Below are 16,566 nucleotides of genomic sequence, written 5' to 3' on the forward strand. Positions count from 1 at the left end.
CAGTGTATTTTAAGATGTCGCGGTACTTCCCGTTCCGCGTCTGTCATGACGACGGTGAGTCTGTCCTCCTGTCAGTCGCCAAAAACCTGCACCTTTCCTGCACCATGATAGAAGACGCCGTGGTGCTGAATCTGGAGGTAACCACCAAATCACACAGCGACCATTTCTAGCTCGTCCTGGTGTATAAAATAAACACTTCCTTGTTTGTCTGCCAGGAGTGCTCTGAGCAGGATTTAACGCAGATCAAAGACAACGAGAACATGGCGCGCTACCTGTTCTTCAGGAGGAACTCGGGGGTCTCTATGAACACGTTTGAGTCCCTGAAGTACCGCGGCTGGTTCATCAGCACCTCCTCTCAGCCTGAAAACCAGACCGTGGAGATGTGCACCGTGGACGCCACCTGCCGCCACAGGGAGTTCAAATTAAACACCTAGATGGAGCCGTGCAGTCGATGACTGTACTGAGTTTGACTTTTTTTTTAACATATATATATTTATCTGTATGTTGTTACCCTGAACAGACTGAATAAAAGCTGTTTTGTATCCTGCTTATGTTCAATATTCACACAGAAAACCTCGGGGGAATTATTAATATTAGAATTCCTCATTCTTTTCTACCTTTTCTGAGCTCACAGTGACCTTTGACCCCTGAAAACCAGGCTCGTGTCATCTTTACGTCTAATTAAACATTCCACTACAGGCCTTCCTGAAGTATTGGTCATCACTGGAAACACAGTGACCTCTGATCTTCAAATTCTACTCGGGTCAAAGCTCCAAAAACACATTTTTGTAATAATCCCAAAATTTAGATGTTAATTATGACAAATCTTTACACAAAAGTTAAAGAAGATCAAACGTAAACATGAAAGGTCAAAGGGCAAACTCACTATGATGTCATATGTATTTAGTCGCTTACAGCTGTACAGTGTTTACTGTACTCACACACACACACGCACAGAGGACGGCCTATCATCTGAATTCTCAGCTCCTCGCCAAAATCAAAAATCAATCCAGTCAACCTTGGACTAATCAGCCAATCAGAGGGCGGTCTGATGAAGCCGGTGTCACCACATTGGTGCATCTTAGTGGGCACACATGGCGACACCTCGGGCTGTTTTTCGACCGACTACACTGAGCGGTGCTGCTGTATGTGGGGAGCAGATGATGGAGCGAGGAGCGTTTAACTGAAGAACGCCGCACGTTTCCTGCTTTATTCTCACAGATTAACGGATGCAGTCAATCAGAATTTCTTCTCATATTTATTCTCTGCCTGTAATGCAAACCTCTTCCATCACGTTAAAATCAATGTGTGTATTTATTTTCAACCGACGGGCTGATCCTCCATCTAATGTGAACAGAAGTGCAGATGATATCAAACTGGCTCATTGATGAGCACATGTGCATGACCAGCAGTCAACCTACTGTGCAGGATTATGATGATGAGTGTGTGTGTCTGTCTGCCTCTGCCATGCACATTCCTGGCACATGGCAACAGAAGCTAAATATAGCCCCAGCAGCCGGGCTTCACAGCAGGATCACGCTTCCTCTCGCTAACGTAGGATCCCTCCCTGCCACTGTCCCCCTTTCTCCGCTCCCTTCCAAACATGGGATCCTCCACTGCACCTCTCTCCCCCCTTCATCCTGCCTCCTCCTCCTAATTCTGTCACTTCTCTGCAGATACTTCCTGCACCTTTTCCCCTCTGGATTTAAGCTACAGCTCCTTGAAGAATCAGCGGCTCGCTCATGTTTGCACAAACAGTCGGCGACGAAACGATGAGCGAAGAACACAACATTTCCAAACATACTAGCTTCCATTATTTTACTTTCAACACAGAAACTAACTTATTTACATATATTTAAAACAACAAGGTCAAAAAAATGATGAGCCGTAGAAAGCTGCAGATCAGAGCCAAGGTTTAAAGTCAGATGATCGAGTACAAAAGCCGCATGTAAACAACCATCGAACTACGACAGCTTTGCCCCGAGTTTAAAGGAATAAACTGCTGTTTGAACCGAAAAAAAAAACACGCATGCACACACACGGTCCTACTGTGGCCTGAACGGACTCTGTATATTACGAGGCGCTACCTAGCGGTTTGAAGGACAACAAAGAAGCCGGGTTAAGCCGGATTGAGCGCGGACACGTGTGTGTGAACGTATCCATCTTAAAGGCTATCTGGATTCAATCCTATTCTAGCTGCAGTGACTTTCATTTTGGTTCGGGAGTCCTGAGGGTGACGTTATCATCCATAGTTTGTGTAGACTCTGTGTGTTAGTTTGAATTTAACACTCTTTGGAGGTCAGCAGCCTACAAATGAATATATCTGCGATTTTTGAATGAAGATTTTTAAGCTGCTGAATTATTTACACACACAAACATCCTGCTTTTTTTAACGAGCTGTCATGATCTGCTGCACACAGTGAACGACAGGTGGCACCTTTAACTCCACATAACTTAGCTGTGATGATTATTTTACATTCTAACATATTGCGTGTTGTTTTGTATTCCTGCTTCAGTACATCATCAGCTGAATACTTCCTCCACACACACACTCGTCAGCAGGCCTGGATGGGCCTGATCCTGGCGTGATAGTAATGGACTGCTGGGAGCATGTGCTGTAATCCTGGCTTGATTTGGCCCTGTGCCTGCTGAGGTCTTACATTGCTCACAGGCTGCATTAGTCCCACTGTTCACATGCTTGCACACATTACTGCTGCTGCCCGCCGGCTGACAGCGGGATGAGAGTGGTGACGGAGGTCAGCAGGGACACGAAGCTCTGCACACATTCACACTGAAGGAGCAGGAGGATGGATCTACTGAGGACTCCTGCTGGGGCCAAGGGAGACCATGCTAATGCTAATGATGGGACTGAGAAGTCTGGGACTTGACTTTCTTCATCCTGACACATTGATTATGAGAGGTGATATTTAATAACTGCAGCAGCTTCCCAAACGTTTGAATTTAGAGATCTGTTAAAAATGATCCGTCTGATAAACAACTCAACACAACACTGTTCACATCACTGAGCTCCCACAGAGTGTGATTTATCCCGGTTAGAGTCACATCAAAGTAGATTTTTGTTATAATAATAATAATGAACGCTATCTGTATTATCATGTGTATCATAGGTTAGCCCAAACAATAAGAGGAACACTGATTTATTTGTTATTTATGATCAAAACTAGCACCACACACTGTTTAACCAGACACTGGGACTATTTTTATACTATATTACTTTAGTGTTGTTGTTTAAAGTGCAGTATTAAGTTCTACTCATTGTCAAGTTTAAGCTTTGTTGTTGTTGGCTAGCTAGCTAGCGACAAAGCTAACACAAATATGATTCACGTTGTGTTAGCGGCTAGCCAGCTAACTAGCTAGCTAGCTAACTAGCCGCTAGCACAACGCGAATCATATGTATTATACAAATATGATCCGCGTTGTGCTAGCGGCTTGTTAGCTAGCTAGCCGCTAGCACAACGCGAATCATATTTGCTAGCTAGCTAGCGACAAAGCTAACACAAATATATACATGATTCGCGTTGTGCTAGCGGCTAGCTAGCTAACTAGCCGCTAGCCGCTATGATGACACATTTGACAGAAATAGCCAGATTTTGCTCCAACACTCATTTCAAAACAACCTGTCAATCAAGCCGAAATGGCCGTTAGAAGTGTCTCTTTGATATATATTATTATGTTTGATGACATTTATCACTGAGCCACTTTAACAAAGGGACCAGCTTAAAAAAATAATGTTTTCAAACGGAGGTTCTGTTACGATGACGTCATAGTTGATCTCACGTCCCTTTTTAGCGCCGACTTCCCCAAAAGAAGCGACTGTTCAACATGTGTTCATACCTGTAACTATCACGCAGCTACTGCAGATCTAAGAACGCGGTAATTCTCAGGCGGGTTCTGTTTTAAAGTTTACTTTATAAACGGTGTTTGCAGCTGTTACCTCGGGCTCCTGCGTGATGATCAGGCTGAAAAAGGCCAAACAAGATACAAATAAACAGCTTCCTGTTGTTGATTAAAGCGTTTGTCTCCTCCTCCTCCTCCTCCACCTCCTCCTCCTCCACCTCCTCGATCTCCTCAGCGCAGGTGTGGCAGCAGCGTCCCTGAATACCTGTTGTGTTGCCTGAAGTGGCCACAGGGGGCGCTGTTTAGAGATAATAAGTGTCAAACAGGTTATATTACAGAACGCTGTCAGAATGACCTTAAATCTGGTACATACCTTCACTTGGTGTTCAGGGGTCAAAGGTCAAGGGCTTTTGCAATATTTCAGTAAAATGTCTTTATATCAGGATATGCTCACATTACAAGCTACACCATTTAACCCTGGTGTTTTCTTCATGGATCAGATCGGCCTGTGGATGGTTTTCTGATCTGTTTTCAATGACAGCCTCATCCTGAGGTGTGATTTCAGAGTGATTTTGCCTGTGAGTCAGTTTTTGTCTTTGCAGCTGTCTGTGGTGGTTTTGAGTCACTTCCCATCTCTTTGATTGACCGGCAGCAGATGATCCACATCACACAGCGGTGAACCTGGTGACCCCCGACCAGCTGGCCCCCGGAGGCCCGTCCACGGCTTAACATCCACGTTCTGATTCGATTCCACGAAGGTGTCACAGCTGCGGCTCGCAGAGAACCAGCTGACTCTGACTCTCCGCGGGAACAAAAGCCTCTCTTATCAGCGCTACCTGCTCGCACACAGCCGAGCGCGTTCAGCAGGAGGACGCTGCCTGAGCAGACCTCAGCACAATCACACTGCTGTCCGGACCTGACGGCACAGCTGACTCCTGGACCAGGAATGTCAAGTCTGTGGAGGCCTCCCACATTAAAATAGCCAGCGTGCCCTGTCAGCACAGCTGCTGAGGAGAACCATCACTGAGAGGAGGAGGAGGAAGAGGAGGGAGTCAGATTACCCAGGAGTCTCCCCCTTCCTGCTCCTCCTCCTCACTCCACAAGTTCCACACAATACACTCGCCTCATGAGCCCGACGGTTTCCAACAGGCTGCTGTTGTTGACAGCTTCAGAGAAAGCTGCTGCGTCCAAATATTTACGTCTGAGGCTCTGAAATGAAACAGTTAAACATTTAGAGAAGATTAAAATCTGATTATTGGTGCATGAAAAATGTCGATTTTCTTTATAAATACATGTTTAAAAACTACTGTTTTGAGTCCTGATATAAAAATATATTCAATTTAATGCCATTTTCATCAGATTCATCTTCTACCATCACCATAACAATCACTTCCAGCTCTGATGATCACGGTGTGTGTGTTTACAACGTCTGCATGAACACATTCAGGATAAGAATCAGTTCATCATGTGGTTTAACTACACCTCCTGAAACATGAGATTATTCAATCTGAATTCACAACTATAAGGTCCATTTAAAGCCGAGTAGCTGAGATTATGAAGCTCATCGTTAAATTAAAAGTGTGATTTCAGTGAAAACATGAGGATTTGCCGTTCTTCTGTGTGAGCTGAATATTCTTGGAGGTTTTGAAGCTGCAGCTCTGCGTCAGCTGAACGTGGAGCTCCATAAAAACTGTGTGTGTGGCATCTTTGTAAATCCTCACGCCGACCTCCTCTTCAATCCTGGGCTGGATTACCCACTGAGGACTTCTGTGGTCTGATCATGTGATGTGTCCCGACTGACTTTCTGCAGTGATGCTAGCCTAGTCTGCTAACATGCTAACTAATGTAGCAAAACACTGACCATATAAAAGCATCCGATTCATCCAAACTCACACAGCTGATCAGTGCTAATCTGGGAGTCACTACATTACAATTGACTGGATTAAGTTAGCGTGCTCGCCAGTGACACAATGCTGTCTAGCTTCGCAAGCTAATCAAAACACAAGCTCACTGTATATTTTACAGCAATATGGATTTTAGCTGACAGCAAGTGAGCGACGCTTAGCTATAACTTGGCTAAAGCGTTGATGTCGTTTAACGATCATAACAGAAGTGAAAATGTTTTTTTTTAGCTGCAAGATTTGCAACAAATGAACTGCTTAGCCCGCTAGCTGCTAACGTGTCACCATGCTAACACGCCCATAAACAGTGTGACAAGAAGCCTGTAAGCTAGTTTGTGGCTCGTGGTACAACCAGAATTTACAACAGAGGAACAGTCACACAGTAATCTGGCATAAATAATCTGGAGATCTGAGTCACAATTGTGTTTTAAGAAATTAACCTTTGTTTATTTTTAGTCTGGAAACTCTTTTAGACAATACATTTTATTCTTTTATAAGTATTTGAAAATATCTGTTTGCTGGTTTGTTTGGTAATATCTTTCCTAGAAGTAGAATTTCACTTTCAATATAGTTCTTTTGAAAACAAAAAACAAAAAAAAAACATCCATCGGAGCGTTTCTGTCCAGGGTCTGACGGTGAGGCTGATGCAGCGCCGCCCCGCCCTCCACACACTTGGACCCTAGATAGAGTCCATCATCATCATCATCATCATCATCATCATCATCATCATCCTCCTCATCCTCATCTTGATCATATCTGTGTCGTCCCTGGTGACACCAGGCGATGCTCCGGTGTGAGAACACACACACACTCTGCTCTGCTCAGATTGTATGTATGACATAAAACCCAGCTGATCAGCGCTGTGATTGACTGCTGGAGTCCCAGCTTTCATGTAGTCCAGCAGGCCCTGTTGTTGGGGCTTACAGATTAATCCTCTCAGCCACCTCCTCCTCCTCCTCCTCCTCCTCCTCCTCCTCCAACATTTTGGGTCATCTTCCTCGGCCTGTTTGACAGCTCTCCTTCTGCAGCTACTTCCTTAGACCTGGAGGAGGAGGAGGAGAGACCTGGACCTGGACCTGGACCGGATGGATGCTCGCCCCCCCTCTCTCTCCTTCACTCGCCTTATAAACAGAAACTGCAGATGGAAAGCTTTCATCGGCTTCATGTCAGGAGGAGCTCTGAGGAGCTCCTCTCTCCTTTTTTTTTTCAGCCAATGAGACACATCTCATGTACACATTACTCTCACACCCACTCCAACCTCCACTTTAGGATAATACACCAATAATTCCCTGCACATTGAACGCCACGATACTTTAGTAGGCTATTACAGCACGATTTGTCATGCACTTATCTGTCTCTTTTATCTGTTTTTTCTCAAATACCGCTATGTCGCAGGCTCTAACAGCCGTGCGGGGGGTCCGGGGGCTCAGTCGTCGTCCACGTCCTCCCCCTCGGACTCGTCCCTCCGCTCGTACAGCTTGTCCCGCTGCCGCTCCTGGATCTCCTTCATCTCCTCCGCGTACCTGCAGAAGGCTCCGCCGAACTTGCTCCAGGCTTTGAAGGGGATGGTGATAGAGTTCCTGTAGCTCGGCTTCACCTCGCTGACGCGCAGGAACACTCCGTACTTGTTGGAGCCGACGTCGAAAAAGAACCGCTTGGAGTCCACCATGATGGAGGTGCCCTCCGGGAGCTCGCCGTAGCCTCCGGCGGCCGAGCCCCCGGCCAGCTCCTCGTCGTCTCCCCCGTAGTCGTCTATGAGCTTAGCGAGGGCGTCTCTAAACTCTATTAACCCCTGGGCCGGAAGGGCTATGGTCTGACCGGACAGCATGCCGCCCGCTGGGCCGCCGACTCCGAAGCCAGGTCCACGGTTAACGGTCTGCCGGATTCGCAGGAACCTCCCGCGCTGGTTCTCCTTCAAGTCCAGGTAGTACTTGCGGTTCTCCCGGACCAGAAACTCGCTCTTGAGAGCTCGCCTGGGCCCGCCGTCCTCACCCACGCTAGCCTGGGCTATCTGCTCCGGACTGCTAGGCCCCAGCTGGGCGTAGTGCTCGATGAAATCCCCGAGGTAGTCACGGAACTCCGCCGCCACCGACAACGAGAGGGTCAAGCGACTTTTGGAGCCCCCGGCCCCAACCTCGGCGATCTTGATGAACCTGCCCTTGCTGTTCTGCTTGACGTCCAAGTAGAAGCGCTTGTTCTGGATGTCGAGGCGCTTGGACGCCAGCTCCTGGGTCTCCTGGTCCCTCTGGAAGTGCTGGAAGCCGCCTCCACCTCCTCCTCCCCCGCTGCTACCGCCTCGCTCACTCCCGCTGTCACCATCCGCCATCTTCAGCTCCACCATTCGGCTTCTGCCGCTCCGCTTTCTGCGTGCGCCACGGTCAGCGCGCACGCCCCCTGCACGCTCAGCACGGCCGTTCTTCGGGACGCGCTGTGATTGGCTGATCCGCCTGTCACTTCCTCTGGTGTACACGATTACAGGGCTCCCATTGGTCTGCGTGTGTCCCCCCCCCCCCCCCCGCATCCACGCCCACGTGACATATCCCTGCTCAGCCATTGGCTCAGGCTCAGGCACCGTTTGCGGACTCCTTGTCAAACTTTTTTCCTCCTGGTTGTGAAATCTTCTTGTTTTTGTTACAAATTGTGTTGAAATTCTATTTTTTTGTCCATTTTCTGGCTTCATTTGGTCAAAAGTTTCGACACAGTTTGGTTTCCTTCGCCACGTTTTCATGGAAAAATGAATAAAATAAAGACAAACATGTTTTTATGGGGAAAAAATGAGCCTGTTTTGATGCTCTGTACAAAGACTGAGAGGAAGAAACGTAAGAATAATTTAAAGGAAGTAGCTACAGTATACCATTATTAAAAATTAAACACATTAAACAGAAAGGGGAGACAGAAGGAGACCAAACATGAGAATGATGAAGAAGATGAGGAGGAGGAAAACAAGAGGAAGTAGTAAGATGTTGGAGAGGAGGAAGATGCAGATTATAGGACGGTGAGGGAAAATAAGGAGATGGGAGGAAGACAATGAAGAATATGATTTTACAAAGAAGAAAGTGAGGAAGATGAAGAAGACAAGGAGGAGAGAGAAGACGAAGAAGGCGGCAGCAGGAGAAGAATGTGAAGAAGAGCTGAAAGTTAGAGAGAAAGTGGAAGAGGAAGATGAATTATGGGGAGGAAGAGGAGGACAAAGCCGATAAAGACATAATCAACACTTCTTCCATCATTAGCTTTTCAGGTCAGTGTTGTTGCAGCGCTCAGCTCCTCCAGCAGGTGGCAGCACAGCATCATCACACTTCCTGTGTGTGGGTTCATGCACAGATGGATGTTTGAGCCTGAAAACTTCCAACTTTATAATAAACATTTCGATATAAGTAACTTGATTACATCATCATGCTTCAACACAGACAAGCCGTCACACTTCAATCACACCTGCGGCCATTTTAGAGTCCCCAGGAGGAGCTGGGGGACTCGCACAGGCACGGGCGGAGCAAGCTCCACACAGACAGGCCCCAGTGGAACCCCAACCTTCTTGCTGGGTGGTGTCAGTGCTAACCACTGCACCCCCCCGCTGCTGCCTTACCAAACACACAAACACATGTCGACAAACCACTAAACAACCACCTGTTGACCAGCAGAACAACATCCAAGATGGCCGACAAAACACCAGGAGCATCTGTCCAGAATCTTTATACAGTTCTTCATTTTCAAACACTGTATTTTTTAAAGAGCACTATGGCACCACAGCGAGGTTGACCTTTGACCTCTGAGAGCTAATCAGCTCATGTCGAGCGGACGTTTGTCAAAGACTCAGACGTAAACGACACAGAGTCCATAAATCAGGATGAACATGTGTTTAATCAGATTTCACAGCCTCATCACAGACATTTCATAAAACTTTAAATTACTCTGAGCATTAATCACACACATAAAGTCATTATTGCACTCGGCCCTGTTATGGACCTCCTGTTAATCCCAGCAGGATGAGTCGTCCTCTTCGGTCTCAGTAGTACTGAGGAAAGCTCGGGTAGGATCCCCGGAGGTGAGGTGAGGCGGAGGGCAGCACCATGCCGGGCAGGCCGCCGCTGTACGGGTACAGAGAGTCCAGGGGCAGCGGGGAGCTGTACTGCAGGCTGTGGGGGTGCACGTAGGAGGCGGCTGCGGCGGGCGGCGCCTCCGTCACTGCTGACGCCGCCGCCACCACGGCAGCAGCAGCTGGGTGGTACCTGGGATACGGTCCTGGCCTGTAGGTCTGCAGCTCCGGGTAATGCATGAACTGAGAGGCAGCGTTGACCTGACAGGCGTGAGCCAGGGCGTCCTGCACCGTCCGCTTCAGCTTCATCCGCCGGTTCTGGAACCAGTTCCTCACCTGAGAGAGCGAGAGAGAGAGAGAGAGAGAGAATTAAACATCAAAGTTCAACTCAGAACATTAGAAGGAGAATAAAGACATTTTAACCCCATGTTTACCTGCTTGTCGGACAGGCTGAGCTTCCTGCAGAGCTCGGCTTTGTCCTGTTGGCCCAGGTAGGTGTTCTTCTTGAAGGCCTTCTCCAGGCTGCTGATCTGCTCGGCCGTGAAAGCCGTCCGCGGCCTGCGGCCCATCGGAGAGGAGGCCGGCGAGGTGGAGGTGCAGTCTGCGGCGGAGGGCGGAGAGATGGAGTGACCGCCCTCGCTCTCATACCCGGATGTCTCCTCCTCCTCTGTCCCGCTGCTGAACCCCCCCTCAGTCGCTGCAAACAGGAAGAGCAGAAGAAGAATTTAATACAAAGCAAGAAAAAAAACTGGTTTCACAGAATTATATAAAAGCTTTTAGCTACTAAAAAAGTATAGTTTAATTTTAAATATTTTACATTTTAAAAAATGAAAATTTCTCCAGAGAAAATAGAAACCTTTAACCCTAAAACTCAAATAAAACAGAGAAAGCTTCTTTTAAAATGTTCTTTGAAGTAAACGTCCTTCAGGACTTTCCAGCAGCAGAAATCAAAGCAGTGCTGCCTCAGAGCAGCCTGGATCAGACCAGGATCAGAGCAGCCTGGATCAGACCAGGATCAGAGCAGCCTGGATCAGACCAGGATCAGAGCAGCCTGGATCAGACCAGGATCAGAGCAGCCTGGATCAGACCAGGATCAGAGCAGCCTGGATCAGACCAGGATCAGAGCAGCCTGGATCAGACCAGGATCAGAGCAGCCTGGATCAGACCAGGATCAGGGTCAGGGTCTCACCTCGGCTCCTGGGGGACGTCCTGTGCGGCACAGAGCTGAACTCCTCGTGGCTCCGGCTGTCCTGCTGCTCCTCCTGGGGTACATTTTCAGACTTTTGCCGGCAGTAGAACCCCGGCAGGCTCTCCGAGTGTGTCCCGCAGGCTGCGGGTCCAGAGGCAGGGAGGCTGGTGGTGGTTGTGGTGGTGGAGCTGCCGGTGGAGTCCGGGCCGGCCGGCCGGCTGCTCTGGGCCATCCACTCGATGGAGAAGTGTCCCCTCATGGCTGGTTTGTCCCACAAAGATGGTAGATGAGTAAATCCTGTGTCGGTGGAGTCCAGAGAGCAGGAGGACGGTCTTCTGGGTCAGTCAGTCTGTGAGTGTCCCCTCATCCTCTCCACCAGCTGTATTTATAGGAGACACCACCCCCTCCGCCCCCCTGGTCCCGGCCTCCCTCAGCCTGGACATCAAACACATCCTCCCGTCCCTCCTTTAGTTTTCACAACTGGAGTAATTAAGACGTCCCATTCAGTCTCAATGAGGCTGTTACAGAGAGGCTCCAGTGAGTCTGGGAAGGACCTCCACCCCCCCCCCTTCCTGCCAGATAACAGATAATAGACTCACCTCCAACTGTCTGCAAGTCCTCCACAGACGATCCACGCCGTAAATACCCCCCCCCCACACACACACACACTCTGCATGTTTTAAAATCATCACACAAACCACAGTCATCCTCTGTGAGACCTCGAGCTGAGACCAAGTTAAAGTTCAGAAACATTAAAACATGGAAGTTCTACATCCTGCTGAGAAAAAGGTTTCATTTATTTTCATAAAGTTCTTTTTTCCAGTTCACACATGTTTCAATCAAACTGTAACTAGAGGGAATCTGGAGATAAACCAATGAAGCTCTGAACACACACACACACACATAAAACAGCACAGAGAGGGTTTTAAACTCAAAGAAAGGAAGCAGGATTAAAGCTCTGACTGTCTCTGCTTCTTGAGGATCAGCTGCTCTGAGTGATGATGGCTTCTCACAGTTCAGCAGATGAATGGACGACGATCGTCCTTTAATCACTCTGATCCTCCTGGACCATAACGAGCGCTGAGTGGTTTAATAACATGACAACAGCTAATCCAGGGATCATCCCGGATTAAAGAGTCTGAGGGCTGAGATCACACACACACACACACACACACACACACTGATGAGGTTTCAGGTGTGATCCTACGATCACTTTCAGATCAATAAGCTCCAGACTGGCCTCATTAAACCAGACTATGAATGAAGAAGATTGATCAGAGCTCATTTACATAAATTTAACTTTAAACAAGTTCGAAATAAAAACACTTAAATCAGAAACATGTGTGTGTGTGTGTGTGTGTGTGTGCAGTGACATTAGCTGCTGCTGATGACGATGATGACGATGATGATCCGAGCCGGTGCTTTGTGTGTAAATGTGCGCATTTAATCGGCTCCATCAGGGCGCGCGCCCCCAGACGCGCCGTCTGCGCGCGGAGCAGAGCTCGCTCGCGCTAATCGGTCATTAGACATCAAAGGAGGGCCGCTCTTTGATGGTGACGCAGAGGCCGCCAATCAATCAATCATCTGATGGAGTGAAACCTGAGGGATTCAAATAAGCACATAACATGAGGGAATGATGACGTAGTAACGTCACTTCCTGTTAACGTTATGATTTATTTTTTGGTACAGTTAGTGAAGACTGAGTGAAATCTGAATCATTAACTCAGAGCAGCAGCTGATTGGTTCGGGTCAGGGTTCACATGTACGTTTGTCTTCTGTCCCCCGTCTGTGTCTGTGCTGATGGAGGCCGACCACCGTCACCGCCGTCCAGGTCTGAGACACACGGCGGCTCTTTGATGTGAGGCCTGCTGAGGCGGAGCAGACACACTGTTACTGGAGTAAAGTCATTGAACTGAAGTAATCAGAGTACTGCTGCTTTGTTTTACTTCCAAATGTGGGAACAGTGTGACATCACCGGCGTGTCAGAGACGCTGGCCGATGGAGCGGCGTGTCAGAGCGGCGCTCTTAAACATGGTGAACACAGGTCATGTGACACACGTCCGATCAGACAGAAATATTCTGACATTTGCTAGCTACCTAGCTTCTCTGTATGCTACGGCTGGCTAGTCTTAGCTTGCTCTGTATCGTAGGAGCTAGCTTAATGCTAACTCATTGAACATGTTAGCTGCTGAAGCGATGTGTCAGCTAGCGACGTATCATATCCACTCAGATAGCATTTTGCTAGTGAAAAACAAGCTACAATTCATCAACAGGCTAACTTTAGCTAATAGTTTAATAAACAGAGAAGTTGTCATGAACACAGAGGTTATGGATCACTCACAATACACATCACATCACACGTGGTAGCAGTTTTTCTAGCTGGTGAATTTTAGCATGCTCAGTCATGACTCTTATCATTAGCAAAATGCTATCTGAGCGGCTATGCTAGCTTGCTAGCTCGTCATATTCCTTCACCGGCTAAAATGAGCCCTGATTTAAACCTCTGTGGAGCAGCGATAAATGATGTAACAATACAAAGTGGCTAATGATTCATTTCCCACAGTGCAAAGCGGGGACAGTTAGCTAGCTAGCTCTAACTGAGCTTCACAGCATGTGTCTGGTGTTCTGCCATATTCACACACATGAGCAGCAGGATGCTAGCTGTGGCTGCCTGTCCGGGCCTCAACTTGTCTCTGGAAACAGGATATGTACCACAGGCTTTTAAAACTGCTGTGATCATTCCGATACTTAAAAAACCTTCACTGGACCCGGACGTCCTAGGAAACTACAGACCGATCTCCAACCTCACCTTTATCTCCAAACTACTTGAAAGAGCTGTTGTAAGTCAGCTAAACGACCACCTGTGTAGTAACAGTCTGTTTGATGCTTTCCAGTCTGGTTTCAGAGCCCATCACAGCACAGAAACAGCACTGCTTAAAGTCACCAATGACCTCCTCATGGCATCGGACCGGGGTCTCGTCTCTGTACTCGTTCTACTGGATCTCAGTGCTGCCTTCGACACCGTAGACCATCGCATCCTGCTACACAGATTGGAACACGAGATCAGGATTACAGGAACAGCACTGCGCTGGTTTAAATCATATTTATCTGACAGATTTCATTTTGTTCACACTAACGATGTGTCTTCCACAGGTACAAGGGTTAACCACGGTGTTCCACAGGGTTCTGTGCTCGGACCGATCCTGTTCACCCTCTACATGCTCCCTCTAGGATACATCATCCAGAAGCACGGCATAAACTTTCATTGTTATGCTGATGATACCCAGCTGTATTTATCCATGAAGCCTGAAGAAACGGAGCCGCTAGTCAGACTACAGGCGTGTCTAAAGGACATAAAGGACTGGATGTCCTCCAACTTTTTACTATTAAACTCAGACAAGACTGAGGTCATTGTTTTTGGACCGAAACATCTCAGAACTAGTTTATCAGATAATACTTTCTCCCTGGATGGAATTACTCTGGCCTCCAGTACGACTGTGAGGAACCTTGGAGTTATCTTTGATCAAGACATGTCGTTTGTCTCTCATATTAAGCAGGTCTCCAGGACCGCTTTCTTCCACCTGCGTAATATTACTAAGATCAGGAGCATCCTCTCTCAGAGTGATGCTGAAAAGCTCATCCATGCTTTTGTCACTTCAAGACTGGACTACTGCAACTCTTTATTGTCAGGATGTCCACATTACTCCATCAACAGTCTGCAGCTGATCCAGAACGCAGCAGCTAGAGTTCTGACAGGAAGCAGCCAAAGGGATCATATCTCTCCTGTCCTAGCGTCTCTTCACTGGCTCCCAGTGGACTCAAGAATACACTTCAAGATCCTTCTTCTAACCTACAAGGCTCTTCATGGACTTGCTCCATTGTATCTGCAGGACCTGATTGTACCATATGTTCCTAATAGGACACTCAGATCTCTGAGTGCAGGTTTACTAGTAGTTCCTAGGATTCATAGAAGTAGAATGGGAGGACGAGCTTTCAGCTATCAGGCACCGCTATTATGGAACCAGTTACCAATCTGGGTTCGAGAGGCAGACACTGCCTCCACCTTTAAGACTAGACTTAAAACTTTTCTGTTTAGTAAGGCGTACAGTTAGCCTTAGACCTAGTGTGTAGCACAGCTATGCTGCTCTAGGCCTACGTTGTCGGGGGGCACAAACATGATCCACTGAGCAGTTTCCCTCTCACCCTCTAACCTCTCCTTTTCTCTCCTTAGTCTGGCTCACACTGGTCTCAAGACCTGGATGATGACCTGCAGTCCGGCCCGTGAAGTCTCTCTTGCTTTACGTTGTCGGGGGGCACAAACATGATCCACTGAGCAGTTACCCTCTCACCCTCTAACCTCTCCTTTTCTCTCCTTAGTCTGGCTCACACTGGTCTCAAGACCTGGATGATGACCTGCAGTCCGGCCCGTGAAGTCTCTCTTGCTCTACGTTGTCGGGGGGCACAAACACGATCCTCTGAACACCCTCTGACCTCTCCTCCACTCTCCTTAGTCTGGATCATACTGGGTAATATCGTCTCATAATCTGTGTTAACTGTCTTCCTTGTAGTTCTGTGCCTCGCTCTCGCTCTCTCTCTTTGCAGGTCTCAAGACCTGCATACTGACCTGCAGTCTCTCCTGTGCTCATCGACTTCACTAGCCCCTGCTGCTCATCTTTACTATCAAATTACTATTCCTACTTATGGACCGACGATATATATAGATATCATTACAATATATCACTGTTTCATCTTGCTGTCATGTTTGCTCTGTACTGTATCATGTTTGTATCATGTTTGCTCCTCTCTCTCTCTCTCTCTCTCTCTCTTTCTCCTTCATCCTCTCTCTCTCTCTCTCTCTCTCTCTCTCCCTCATCCTCTCTGACTAGCAGCAGGACTGGTTCCCCCTTAAGTTGACGGGTCCTGCTCAAGGTTTCTTCCTCTTAAAGGGAGTTTTTCCTTGCCACAGTGCTCTTAGGGGGGTTCCTGTGAAGCGCTTTGAGACAATGTCTGATTGTAATATGCGCTATATAAATAAAACTGAATTGAATTGAATTGAATGTGTGGGACGGCTGAGCTGTGGGTCTGGACCCTGCAGGTCCCGGGCTCGGGCCGCTCCGTGTGATCTCTGCCGTCTCTGTTTGTTTATCTGTTCTTGTCTTTTGTCCCGCAGCCTGCACGTTTCTGAAGGAGCGTACGCAGACGCGTTAACCCCACAGAAGTGCTGCATTTGTGTGTTAATGCCTCCTATCTGTACTGACGGGGTCACTCCAGCGTCCTCGGCCCCGGCTGCAGGTCGGCCTCCTGCTGGGCCCCTCTTTGATTGGCTCTATTCAGACCCTTTCATCTCTAATGGGCCTGTTTGCTGCTCTGTTATGGACACAAACACACCTCCCACTCCCACTCCAGACCTCCCCCGCCTCCCTTCAGGAGACCAGAGGGAGACACATGTCCCAACAGAGCGAGACCTGCTGCTCAGATCTTCACACATCTGAGGCGTCTGCGGGGAACCGCCTGAAACTGTCTCAACAAATATACTCATACTGTCATCGATCAAAACACAGCCTGAGCAGGACAGGGTTAATCTG

General features: G+C 48.0%; 3 protein-coding genes and 1 long non-coding RNA gene across 4 annotated transcripts in view; 1 reads left to right on the plus strand and 3 right to left on the minus strand.

The window, feature by feature from the left end:
• The window catches only part of il1b (interleukin 1, beta), a 2,413-nt gene extending 1,871 nt beyond the window's left edge, over positions 1-542 (plus strand). The window contains exons 5-6 of the mRNA XM_028417872.1: positions 4-137; positions 216-542. Of these exons, the coding sequence (XP_028273673.1) occupies positions 4-137; positions 216-434 (353 nt within the window). The 3' untranslated portion in view covers positions 435-542. The remainder of the gene's footprint in view (positions 1-3; positions 138-215) is intronic.
• Positions 1-4,042, minus strand: part of LOC114443644 (uncharacterized) — a 14,053-nt gene extending 10,011 nt beyond the window's left edge. Inside the window, exon 1 of the long non-coding RNA XR_003671459.1 lies at positions 3,956-4,042. This is a non-coding gene — a long non-coding RNA (uncharacterized LOC114443644). The remainder of the gene's footprint in view (positions 1-3,955) is intronic.
• Positions 4,043-6,179: 2,137 nt separating this feature from the next.
• Positions 6,180-8,128, minus strand: purbb (purine-rich element binding protein Bb). Its single transcript, XM_028417874.1, has one exon. The coding sequence runs from the start codon at positions 8,098-8,100 to the stop codon at positions 7,186-7,188; it is 915 nt and encodes a 304-aa protein (XP_028273675.1). The 5' UTR covers positions 8,101-8,128; the 3' UTR covers positions 6,180-7,185.
• A 1,634-nt stretch (positions 8,129-9,762) lies between these two features.
• On the minus strand, positions 9,763-11,312 carry ved (ventrally expressed dharma/bozozok antagonist). The gene is made up of 3 exons (XM_028418376.1): positions 10,982-11,312; positions 10,227-10,489; positions 9,763-10,128 (listed from the first exon to the last, which is right to left on the minus strand). The coding sequence occupies exons 1-3, from the start codon at positions 11,238-11,240 to the stop codon at positions 9,763-9,765; spliced, it is 888 nt and encodes a 295-aa protein (XP_028274177.1). The 5' UTR covers positions 11,241-11,312.
• Positions 11,313-16,566: the final 5,254 nt, after the last annotated feature.

Source organism: Parambassis ranga, chromosome 12 (assembly GCF_900634625.1).
Source record: "Parambassis ranga chromosome 12, fParRan2.1, whole genome shotgun sequence".
NCBI classification, from domain to species: domain Eukaryota; kingdom Metazoa; phylum Chordata; class Actinopteri; family Ambassidae; genus Parambassis; species Parambassis ranga.

Bases quoted from the DNA above. Each gene is read 5' to 3' on its own strand.
- ved (XM_028418376.1), bottom strand. From the start codon at position 11,240: ATGAGGGGACACTTCTCCATCGAGTGGATGGCCCAGAGCAGCCGGCCG. The intron at 10,490-10,981 runs GTGAGACCCTGA...TCCTGTTTGCAG, and splicing joins GACGTCCCCCAGGAGCCGAG to CGACTGAGGGGGGGTTCAGC. The intron at 10,129-10,226 runs GTAAACATGGGG...TCGCTCTCTCAG, and splicing joins TCAGCCTGTCCGACAAGCAG to GTGAGGAACTGGTTCCAGAA.
- purbb (XM_028417874.1), bottom strand. From the start codon at position 8,100: ATGGTGGAGCTGAAGATGGCGGATGGTGACAGCGGGAGTGAGCGAGGC.